The 13,180-nt window shown below is 40.7% G+C and overlaps 1 protein-coding gene across 1 annotated transcript; it reads right to left on the bottom strand.

Annotated features, from left to right (window-relative positions):
* Positions 1–4,362: 4,362 nt before the first annotated feature.
* Positions 4,363–5,964, bottom strand: LOC132223601 (protein FAM47A-like). Its single transcript, XM_059678697.1, has 2 exons — positions 5,230–5,964; positions 4,363–5,130 (listed from the first exon to the last, which is right to left on the bottom strand). Exons 1-2 carry the CDS (start codon positions 5,962–5,964, stop codon positions 4,363–4,365), a joined length of 1,503 nt encoding a protein of 500 aa, XP_059534680.1.
* Positions 5,965–13,180: the final 7,216 nt, after the last annotated feature.

Genomic DNA, 13,180 nt, shown 5'->3' on the forward strand with positions numbered 1-13,180 from the left:
AGTGGCTGAGCAAGGAATAGAAATATTTTTAGAAGAAACAATGACAGAAAACTTTCCAGACTTGGGGGAGAAATCAAGTCACACAAAGCCAAGAAGCACAGAGAGTCCCAAGCAAGATGAACCCAAAAAGACCCAAACCAAGACACGTCGTAATTAAATTGGCAAATGTAAAAGACAAAGAATCTTAAAGGCTGCAAGAGAGAGACAAAGTTACGTAAAAGGGATGTCCACTATCAACTGATTTCTCAACAGAAACACGCCAGGCCAGAAGGTAATAGAATGAAGTATATAAACTGATGCAAAGCAAACTACTGATTTGAATAATGCTCTAAACAGCAAAGCTATCATTCAAAATTTAAGGTGAAATTTGGAGATTCACAGACAAAAAACAAAACAAAACAAACAAACAAACAAAAACCCAAACAAACAAACAAAAACAACAACTATGGGAGTTTATCACCACCTATACAGCTATGCAAAATATGCTAAAGGGGCTGTTGTAGAGAAGAAATAGAAAGGGAGAAAGAGAAAGCAAAACAGGCTCAAAGAATAAAGATGGCAACAAATTATGACCTATCCATAATAACCTTAAACGTAAATGGATTAAATTCCCCAAATAAAACACAGGGTAGCTGAATGGATAAGAAATCATGACTCATATACATACTATCTAAAACAGACCCACCTCAGAACAATGGACTCACACAGACTGAACATGAAGAAATTGTAAAAAAATCTTCAAGCAAATTGAAACGAAAAAACAAAACAAAACAAAACAAAAAACCTGTGGTAGCAATACCTATATCTGAGAAAAATACACCTCAAAGTGAAGGTCATAACTAGAGGTAAGGAAAGCCACTTCATAATATTAAGGGTATTGATACAACAAAAGTATTTAACTCTGGTAAACATATATGTACCCAATACAGGAGCATCCAAATACATAAACAAAACTTCTGGAAGGTATCAAGGGAGAGATCAACAGCAACACAATCACAGTAGGAGACTTTCATACCCATTGACATCCATGGATAAATTAATGAGAAAACCTGAATAGTCATAAAAAAAAAAAAAACTCCCTGCAAACACACTCTGGACGAGATGCCCTCACAGAGAAGTTTTACCAAACATTGAAAGAATGAACACCTATCCTCCTCAAACTATTCCAAAATTCAGAAAGAAGGAATACTTCCAAGCTCTTTCTTTGAGGCCAGCATTACCCTATTCCAAAAACCAGATAAAGACAGTACAAAGAAAGAGAATTACAGGACAATATCCCTGATGAACATAGTGGCTAAAATCCTCAACAAAATTTTAGAAACTCGGATCCAGCAATACCTTAGAAAGATCATACACCATGAACAATTGTTCTTCCAGGGATGCAAGGCCAGTACAATATCCACAAATCAATAAATGTGATACATCGCATAAACAAGCTGAAAGATAAAAACCACATGATCATATCAATAGACACAGAGAAAGCATTTGACAAAATCCAATGGGACAAAAATCCCTTTTTTAAATAAAAACTCTCAACAAAGTGGGAGTAGAGGGATCATACCTCAACATAATAAAATCCTTCTATGACAAACCTACAGGCAGCATCATACTTAATGGACAAAAGCTTAAACCATTTCAAATAGGGACAAGAACAAGACCAGGATGCCCACTTTCACCACTCCTATTCTACATAGTACTAGAAGTACTAGCTGTTGCAATCAGACAACAAGAAGAAATGAAAGGCATTCAAATTGTAAAGGAGGAAGTAAAACTGTCACTATTTGCTGATAACATGATAGTATGCAAAGAAAACCCTAAAGACTCCATCAGAAAACTAGTAGATTTAACTAATGAATTTGGCAGCATAGCAGGATATAAAATTAACCAGAAATCTATGGCATTTTTATACACCAATAATGGACTCTCAGAAAGGGAAACCAAACAAACAACCACATTTACCGTTGAAATAAAAAAAAATTTAGATACTTAGGAATAAGCTTAGCCAAGTAGATAAAAGACCTGTACTAGGAAAACTACAGGACATTGAAAAGGGAGATACAGGAAGATACAAGCAAGTGGAAGAATATACCGTGTTCATGGATTGGTAGAAGCAACATCATTACAATGTTCATAGTACCCAGGCAGTGTACAGATTCAATGCAATCTCCATTAAAATACCAACAGCATATTTCACAGTTAGAACAAATGCTCCAAACTTTTATATAGAATCAAAAAATACCCCAAACAGCTTAGCAGTATTGAGAAAGAAAATCAAAGTTGGAGGAGTCAAATTCCAGATTTCCAGTTATACTACAAAGCCAATGTACTCAAAGCTGCCTGGTATTGGCACAAGGACAGACATATGCACCAATGGAACAGAACAGAGAACCCAGAAATCAACACAAGTCATTATGTTCAATATGTGACAAGGGAGGCAAGAGCATACAATGGAGTTAAAATAGTCTCTTAAATAAATGGTGTTGGGAAAATTGGACAAAAACATGCAAGAAAAAATGAAACTAGAACACCAAGTTACACCATACAGAAAAATAAACTCAAATGGATGAAGGACTTAAATATAAGTCGGGAAACCACAAAAATCCTAGAAGAATCCACAGGCAGCAAAATCTCAGACATTTCTTGTAGCACTATGTTTATGGCTACAACTCCTAGGACAATGGAAATTAAGGAGAGAATAAATGGGACTACATCAAAATAAAAAAGCTTCTGCACAGCAAATGAAACCATCAATAAAATAAAAATAGTGCCCACTGCATGGGAAGACATACTTGCCAACGATACATCTAAGGAGTTAACCTCCAAAATCTACACGAAACTCATACATCTTAACAAAAGGAAGATAAACAGTTGAATTAAAAATGGGCAAAGGATCTAAATAGACACTTCTCCTAAATGGACACACAGAGGGCCAAATGGCATATGAAAAAGTGCTTAAGGTCACTGATCATCCAAGAGGTGCAAATAAAAAGGACAGTGAGGTGCCACCTCACACCTGTTAGAATGGCTATCATCAATTAATCCACAAATGACAAGTGTTGTCAAGGATGTGGAAAAAAGGGAACCCTGGTGCACTGCCAGTGGGAATACAGACTGGTGCAGCCACTGTGGAAAACAGTTTGGAGTTTCATCAAAAAATTAAAAATGGAACTGCCATTTGACCCAGAGATCCAACTTCTAGGATTATATCCCAAGAAATCAGAAAACACCAATCTGAAAGAATATATGCTCCCCTATGTTCATAGCAGCACAATTGACAATAGCTAAGATTTGGAAACAGCCTAAGTGCCCATCAGCTGATTAATGGATTAAAAATGGTGGTACGACTATTCAATGGAATACTATGCAGCTGAGAAAAGAAAGAACTCTTACCATTTGCAGCAGCATGGATGGTCCTAGGGCACATTATGCTAAGTGAAATATGCCAGTGGGAGAAAGAGCCATATCACATGATCTCACTCATATGTGAAATATAACTAACAACAGAAACTGATGAAAAAAATAGACCTAGAGACATAGAAACATGGAACACACTGTCAACCCTCAGAGGGAAAGCAGGAAGGGGAATAGGGGGGAAGAATTCAACCAATGAACTCATGTTCATATATGCATAACCCATGGACACAGACTATGGGGTGGTGCAGACTGGGGGTAGGGGTGTAGGAGAGGGCACTAGGGGTAAAAAAAAAAGGGACATATATAACACTTTGAGCAATAAAAAGAAAAGAAAAAAGCCAACTCTAACCAGCCGGGGCAAGGGGCGGCAGTTGTTCTAGTCTCTGGTTGTCTGGTTGTCCTGATATTTTGGTCACTGGATTTAATTATATAAGATTTTTACTGATTTTCAGAGAAGGAGAGGAAGAGAGAGAAACATCAGTGTTGAGAGAGAATCATTAATCAGCTGCATCCTGCATGCACCCCCACTGAGGACCGAGCCTGCTCCCCAGGCATATGCCCTCACCTGGAATCAAACCATGACCTCCTGGTTCATAGGTCAATGCTCAAACACTGAGCCACATCGGCTGGGCAACAAGATCTTTTGTAAGTAATTCTTTTATTTATGGTTATTTTTAATGAATAATTGACATAAATATATAGTACTCCTAATGCAATCAAAACCAAGAGGAGTATGTGTAAATATTGACTTCATAGTTGGTAAAATACATAACACATTGATGAACCCAAGCAGAAGCTCATTCAGAAAGTTTTATTAGCAATAGGTGTTAAAATTTACAGATATTGTGGAATCAAATTGTCCATACACAGTGAGGCACTCATGGTGAATTCTGACTTATGTTCAAATGAGAGACACACTAGCCAAGTGAACAGTAAATAGAAAATTGTCTAATCCTCTTTGTCCCCTGAATCCTCCTCTTTGGGTTTGGAGAGGAGTTTCATTACTCGGTGTATAGGAGTCTTCACAGACTCATAGTTCCATCCCTTCCTCATAAACATCTTCTCAATCACACCTGGCATCCTGTAGCCCTTGCTTACAATGAAATCTTTGAAGGCAATTGGTCCATAAAGTTCATCAATAATGTCTGGTTCAAGATGCCTTCCATCGGTCAAATGTTCCTTGTCAGGGACGACTTTAGGGTCGGGCAGAGGCTGGCCATTGACCAGCTTTTTCCAGGATTTGGGGTCCAGGTACCATGCTCCATACCTTATCTTCTCCCGTTTGGGTTTATGAGGGTCTTCTGGTTTTCGGAGTTTCCTTTGCCAGTTACCTTCCTGCAGGGAGAATTTTCTCTGCTGTATGTCATCTAGCTGTTTGCAGGGCCTTATCTTCAAAGGAAGCTGGCTTATTTTCTTTATTTTGACTGTATTATGGGTGAGTGGGACCTCTAAGTCAACCTCAAACTGTTTCATGAGGTCCTCTTCAACAATGCCTATGTCTCCAAAATTATCATCGATCCATCTGCAGAATTCACGAATTCTTCTTCTTGATTTTTGGAGCCCAAGATCTTTGGGAATATCCGTTGTGCATTTTGCATTTGTCTCTTCCTCAGGAAACAAACTGAATAAATATGACTGGAGGCTCTCCTTGGCCGTTTGCACGTGGGTTTGGTCTTCAGGTTCCAGGTTGTCCTCCTCGGGAGGTTCCAGGTTGAGCTTCCAGGAAGATACGGGGTGGACTGCCTGGGGAGGCTCCAGTTTCACGGCCTGGGGAGGCTCCAGGATCCCTGCCTGGGGAGGCTCCAGGTTCGCTGCCTGGGGAGGCTCCAGGTTGGTCTGCTCAGGATGTTCTTCACACAGGTGTGTGGGGGTCTTCTTTCTTTCCTTGGTGCCCTCACAATGTGCCCACGTGTCCTCCAGCTTCCTGTCAGGATCTAGCACTTCCAGGACCTTGAGGAGGAGGTCTGGAGGGAGAGCTTCCTCCAGATTCAGGCAGTTCGCCAGGGACTGCTGGGTCAGGCTGGCTTCAATGTTCTCTACAAAGGCCTTCCGTGCTCGCTGGGCTGGCGAGAGCTTGGAACACAGGTCCGCTCCCGTGGGCGGCTGCCTGTGAATCTTTTTGGGCGGAGGGCGGGGAATTCTATGAGCAATCATGGGGAGAAAGCCTTCCCGAGGGCCACGAGTGATCACATCTTCAGCAGATGGACAGCCCGTTCTGAAGTCGTCCAGTCCCTCCTTCACAAATACCCACCGCCGGCTGTCCATGGAGGTGGGGCACTTCCCAAGCTGCTTGTTCTGCCTGCAGAGATAGCGGGAAGGCAACCTGTCCCTGTCCTTGAACCAGGGCTTACATTCCATGCCCAGGGGCAAGGGCTCCAGCGGCGCCGGCCCTAGCAGCCACTTCTTGCTGGGCTCCGGCTTTTTGTCGAGCTTCGGCCCTGACTGCCACGGCTTGATCAGCCCCGACTCTATGAGCGCCTTCTTCCTCAGGTCCGACTTTAGCAGCCACCCCTTGTGGGGCTCCGGTAAGGGCCACTGCTGGCACGCCATGGCGCCCTTGGACCAGACGGCCTCAGGGGTTTGTTGTCCCAGCGGCCCCGTTGCTAGGAGACCATTGCCTGGTACTGACTCATTCTTATTCTTTCCTGAGGCGGGTCAGCACGCGCCCCTGCACAGACTGCATTGTCCCGGAATGGCCTGCAAGGTTGCGTTCTTGCTTGTGGTAGAGAACTGTTCCCGTGTATGGGCACACCACAGGTCAGCTGCCCATTCATCTTTTTTTTTTTTTTTTAAATATTTTATTGATTTTTTACAGAGAGGAAGGGAGAGAGATAGAGAGTTAGAAACATCGATGAGAGAGAAACATCGATCAGCTGCCTCCTGCACATCTCCTACTGGGGATGTGCCCGCAACCCAGGTACATGCCCTTGACCGGAATCGAACCTGGGACCTTTCAGTCCGCAGGCCGACGCTCTATCCACTGAGCCAAGCCGGTTTCGGCCCCATTCATCTTTTGATGGACTTTTGGATTGATTCCAGTTTGAGGCTGTTTCGAAATCATGGGGTCACGAATATTTCACGTGTTCACATCGTCATACAAGTACTTTCATTTCTCCTGGATAAATTATAGGTAACAACTGAAAGGCGGGAGCTTCTGAGAGCCATGTTTTTTCTATGTACTCACAGCCGTCAGGTTTTGATATTTGCCCAAATATGGGTGAGGTGAGTGAGGCATTGGGTGTACAACTTCAGATGGCACCCAAAATCCCCCTCAGAAATCAAGATCAATTATCTCTTAAGGTAACATTTCAACATAATCAGAAAAACAGTGCCATATTAAAGCCTGAGGACAAAGGATAGTTCAGTGCCCTACTACCGATCCTATCTTTATTTCAAAGCCATGTGTTGTTCACCATCCATTTTCTTTTCACAAATAATATTTGCCCTTTTTAGATACTGTTGTGTTTCTTGGAAACAGTTTGGTTCTTTGGGATCCCTTTCAAGATTTGATTTATAATAAACAGAGCCGTTCCCTGTGATAGTACATGGCGAAATACTGTTATACCATGTGGTATGGTTAAGTAACTGTTCCTCACTACTGAAGCAAGACCCTTCCACGTAAATTATTCAATGCCTGTGCATCTAGTCTGGCTGACAGTAAAGGTCACTATTGCAGGCCCTGTGTGAATATCAGTTATCAAGAATCCTTCCCAGTGGTTTCTTTCCTGGCTTCTAATAATGTATTCACACACAAGCTGATCAGTAATCCCCGGAATCATTCTTGTGGCGTGCAAGATTCTGGAGTTCCCTCTCTTTCTCTCATTTTGCTCTCTGGTTGTCTGCCTTGAGATCTCTACCCACCTTGTTCTCTGTGGTGTCTTAGCTCCATCTCCTCTACATAGCGTGACTGCTGGTCTTTGCCTCTCTGCCTGTGGCCTAGAAACGGAAGGAATGTGGAGCCATCAGAGGAGTCACCTCATTTATTTCCTATCTGTGAGGCATCTGTCCCTGCTTCCTGATGTCCAGTGTCTTTCATAATTTTATCTTATTTTATTTCATTATTTTTTTCAGGTGTTCCAGGGCATATATCTGATCCCTGTTACTCTACTTTGGCCAGGAGAGAAAATATAATTTACTTTTTTTTGTTTTGTCTCCCTCAATTTGTGAGTCAGTCTGCCTTTTCAAAGGTCTCCCACGACTTCCAAGCCATCATGGGGAGAAAGCCCTCCGGAGGGCCACGAGTGTTCACATCTTCAGGAGATGGACAGCCCTTTGTGAAGTCGGGCTGTCCATCTCCTGGTACCGTAAATTCTTGCTATTCTCCGTGATTAGAAATTGTAGATCACACCCGCATTATTGAAACAAATGCCTCTTTTAAAATCCATACCAACCAATTTTTCTTTTTCCCCTAATACTCAGGATAAGCATCTTCTAAAAATTCCAAAAAATAAATAGTAAACTCCTTAGCATGTCGCATTAGGTGTTTTACAGTTTCAATGCAGCATGGGTTTTTCTTGGTCATAGCCAATAATACACTAATACACACATTACAGATTAGATGTAATTCTTCAACCATGGCAGCAACTTGAATCTTGTCCTCAAATACATTTTTTATTCATTTACTTATTCAGCATACATTGGTTCAGTTCTCCTTTTGTATGAGGCAGTGTGTCCAATATGCAAACTATTGCAATTAAAGATACAAACACCATACTCTCCTTATAAGAAAATTCCCATCAATTTTTGCCATCTGATTATTTTAAAGATTTTCTTCAGACTTCACCCTTGAAGTACATTCTTTCTGAGTAAGTGTTAAGTGAGGTAGGCTGAGATTGCAAATCAATGAAATAGAATTAAATACATTAATACAGCTAGGAAGACTTAAGTGGTTGGTATAAGTTAAAATATGAAGCTAAGGAATAGAAAATCAGTGACCACGATTCAATGGGAACTCAATCTATTCTAGAAGTCATTGCTTGTAAATTAATATTATTATTAATATCATTATTAATATTAATATTATTGTTTCCTGCAGTAGGAAGCACTGGGAGAATATCTCCATTTAAGGATAAGAACGAGGTGACATTTTCATAGGAAAAATGATACGTAGCCAAAGGTAATGACCAGTATATTCAAACCCCTTTAAAAGTTCACTATTGTCCCCATTTGTCATGTGACATATACCTTTTCCAAAGAGGAAAGATAGATATGCAACAGAAATTACATGTACCCGTTATCGAAATTGTCAAGTGAATCCTAGCTGTTTTGGATCATTGGATAGCAGTGATGTTGAACCTATGACACGCGAACTCATTTTTTTGGTTGATTTTTCTTTGTTAAATGGCATTTAAATATATAAAATAATAATCAAACATATAAATCTTCCTTGTACTATGGTTGCAAATGTCAAAAAATTCCTATATGTGACATGGCACCAGAGTTAAGTTAGGGTTTTTCAAAATGCTGACATGCCGAGCTCAAAAGGTTCTCCAAGAGCCTCAGCCTGGGGACTGAAGTGTCCCTGGTAACATTTTGGTGAAGGTCACGTAATCAGGGTGGTGCAGGCAAGAAGGCTCAATCCCCAGTAGGGGCCATCAAGAGGCAGCTGATCAATGATTCTCTCTCATCACTGATGTTTCTATCCCTCTTTCCCTCTCCCTATCTCTCTAAATATATATATATATATATATTTAAAAATTAGCCAATGAAATATAATGAATGAGCATCAGGTGTTCCAAATAATGTTTCTAGAGCTCTCTTCACTCTTAAATACATGAGGTTACATTACTGTATGAACATAAGCATCTTCCAAGTATTCATCCTACACTGGCTATGGCAGCTAACATTAGGAAATATGGCTATTGAAAAAGAGCCTGCTGTAGTTGTTTACCATCTCCCAAAGCAAATATTTCTGAAGAGTGATTACTGATGTAGAGTACTTATCTTTCTCCATTGTCCCATTTTTTGCTTCTTAAATAGACAGCATGTGAAGATTGTGTCTTACAGGTAGTTGTTACCATAACTTCGATCACATATAATAAGCACATTTAAGATAATACTGATACCTTGTAATATAGCAACATTTTTCAACATCAGATTATTCCAGAAACTTCCCCTTTTAGTTTTCATTTTTTTTTAAATATATTTTATTGATTTTTTTACAGAGAGGAAGGGAGAGAGATAGAGAGTTAGAAACATCGATGAGAGAGAAACATCGATCGGCTGCCTCCTGCACATCTCCTACTGGGGATGTGCCAGCAACCCAGGTACATGCCCTTGACCGGAATCGAACCTGGGACCTTTCAGTCCGCAGGCCGACGCTCTATCCACTGAGCAAAACCGGTTTCAGCAGTTTTCATTTTTTTAAAAATCAAAATGACATTGTTTCTGGATCTTTTTTTTTCATGGATTTATTTTGTTCATTAGATTCCACATATGAGTGAGATCATGTGATACTTACCTTACTCTGACGGGCTTATTTCGTTTAGCATAATACTCTCCAGCTCAATCCATGCTGTTGCAAATATTTCTATCTTGCAAGTGCTTGATCTGTCCTCTAATTGTTTCCTTCTATAGTAGACATTTTATTTTACTTTTATAAATCTATTTTCTTCCCTTAAAAATCTGAGAATAGGAATTTGAATTTTTGGTGAAATTATCTTTTATTTCAATATTTTATCTGAGTTTTCCCGCAAAATGACATAGTTTTGTGTGTTTATTGTGATCTTCTATTTTACCTTCCTCATACATCTGGCAAACCTTTTTCATTTATATATATGAATAAAGGACTTACTTGATTCACCTCAGTAAGTAGCATGGATCAGATCTAGAATTGTGATGTCCATTTCACTACCAGTGTTTTGCTCAAAATGGGAAAGTGGAGTGTGTCAGTTATTCACTTTCTTTCTCCTTCGGGGATACTTGGCATAGAGTTTACAGGTAGGATAGGAACACTTTCTGATGCCAAAGAAAACACAATATTTCTCACATTGGAACACTAGTGTTTTTTCCTTCAGGAAAATGGGTCCTATTGTTTCCCTTCTCTGCAGGTCTGTAATTGTCTTCCATTCATTCACTGTCTTGGAGTGTAGTTAGGGAGATTAAAAGGCTCAGATGCCAAAGACCTTTACTGTCCTATGTAAGGAGGCATGGGGTAGGGTTAGAGCTGAGCAAGTTAAAACAGACCTGCTCTTCACAGAGCAGTTATTTACTATCACAATTGACCAAGGACCATCCGCAGTATTGCAATTTCATTTACTCTGTCCTTAGATTAAGGGGTCTCCATCTTGCTACCCAGATTAACAAATGTTAATATTTGCATATTTTAGTAAACCAAAACTGTAGGTTAAATACAAGAATCCTTTCTTTTAATCCCTGCCCAATCCCATTCTATACACCCTTTTTCCAGAGGTAAGCACACCTGTGATTTTAAGGATATGTTTTATACGTTGAGCATGAACATTCATCCACATTCAAAGGGCTGAACACCATCCACCTGACTTCACCCTCATATACATTGTTTATAAGGGGTAGGTTAATTTTGTGTTTTCCCAGGTGCCATGGAATACTTCCTCCTCCATCCAGGGTCCCATGGAATACCTCCTCTATCCATCAGGGTCCTATGGAATTCCTCCTCCCTCCTCCATCACGGTCCTATGGAATCCCTTCTCAAACCTCCATCTGGGTCCGATTGAATCCCTTCTCCCTCCATCAGGGTCCTATGGAATCCCTCTTTCCTCCTCCATCAAGATCCTATGGAATCCCTTCTCCATCCATCAGGGTCCTGTAAATCCCTCCTCCCTACCTCCATCAGGGCCTTATGGAATCCTTCCTCCCTCCATCCAGGGTCCAATGGAATCCCTCCTCCCTCCATCCAGGGTCCTATGGAATCCCTCCTCCCTCCATCCAGGGTCCTATGGAATCCCTCCTCTATCAATCAGAGTCCTATGGAATTCCTCCTCCCTCCATCAGGGTCCTATGGAATCCCTCCTCCCTCCTCCATCAGGGTCCTATGGAATCCCTCCTCCCACCATCAGGGTCCTATGGAATCCTTCCTCTCTCCATCAGGGTCCTATGGAATCCCTCCTCCCTCCATCAGGGTCCTATGGAATCCCTCCTCCCTCCGTCAGGGTCCTATCGAATCCCTCCTCCCTCCTCCATCCAGGGTCCCGAGATGCACCTAATTGAGTCCTTGGTGGAGACTCCTGGATAGCTGTTTTAAAACTGGAATGTGAGGGATTTGCTCAGAGGAATCAGAGAAAGACCTTTATTTGTTTAAGAACCAATGACTTTATTTGAAGAGACAATGAACCTTGAACACGGAACTGAGGTGCCCGTTTTTCATGGACTATATGGCCATCGGCATCAAGGAATTCTTACCATTTACAACAGCATAGATGGAACTAGAGAGCATTATGCTAAGTGAAATAAGTCAGTTGGAGAAAGGTCAATATCATATGATGTCACTCATTTGTGGAATATAATGAACATGAACTGATGAACAAACATAGAAACAGAGTCATAGAAGCCTCGAACAGACTGTCTAACTCAGCTGTGGGCAAACTACGGCCGGCGGGCCGGATCTGGCCCGTTTGAAATGAATAAACTAAAACAAAACAAAACAAAACAAAACAACAACAAAACAAACAAACAAACAAAAAAACGTACCCTTTTATGTAATGATGTTTACTTTGAATTTATATTAGTTCACACAAACACTCCATCCATGCTTTTGTTCCGGCCCTCCGGTCCAGTTTAAGAACCCACTGTGGCCCTCGAGTCAAAAACTTTGCCCACCCCTGGTCTAACCCATGAGGGAAAGCAGGGGGTGAGGAGATAAGAGATCAACCAAAGGACTTGTATGCATGCATATGAGAATAACCAATGGACACCAACTGTAAGGGGAGGTGAGGGCATGTACTGTTAGGTGGGCAAAGGTGGGGAGAGGTCAACATGGAAAAAGGAGACATATGAAATACTTTAAACAATAAAGAATTTAAATTAAATAAAATCAAATCACTTTTACAAAAAAAGTAAATGAAGAATGACATAGCAGCCATAAAGAACACAATGGAAGGATTAAAGAATAGACTAAAAGAAGCTGAGGACAAAATCAGCATGTTAGAAGACAAAGTATAAATAGATGCCCAAGTTGAGCAGCAACTGAAAAAAAAATTTAAAAATCAGAAGGAGAGTCTACAGGAGCTTTGGGACAATTGGAAACAATACAACATGTGCATAATAGTTGTGGCAGAAGAAGAGTGGCTGAGCAAGGAATAGAAATATTTTTAGAAGAAACAATGACAGAAAACTTTCCAGACTTGGGGGAGAAATCAAGTCACACAAAGCCAAGAAGCACAGAGAGTCCCAAGCAAGATGAACCCAAAAAGACCCAAACCAAGACACGTCGTAATTAAATTGGCAAATGTAAAAGACAAAGAATCTTAAAGGCTGCAAGAGAGAGACAAAGTTACGTAAAAGGGATGTCCACTATCAACTGATTTCTCAACAGAAACACGCCAGGCCAGAAGGTAATAGAATGAAGTATATAAACTGATGCAAAGCAAACTACTGATTTGAATAATGCTCTAAACAGCAAAGCTATCATTCAAAATTTAAGGTGAAATTTGGAGATTCACAGACAAAAAACAAAACAAAACAAACAAACAAACAAAAACCCAAACAAACAAACAAAAACAACAACTATGGGAGTTTATCACCACCTATACAGCTATGCAAAATATGCTAAAGGGGCTGTTGTAGAGAA

Source organism: Myotis daubentonii, chromosome X, assembly GCF_963259705.1.
Source record: "Myotis daubentonii chromosome X, mMyoDau2.1, whole genome shotgun sequence".
Taxonomy (NCBI): domain Eukaryota; kingdom Metazoa; phylum Chordata; class Mammalia; order Chiroptera; family Vespertilionidae; genus Myotis; species Myotis daubentonii.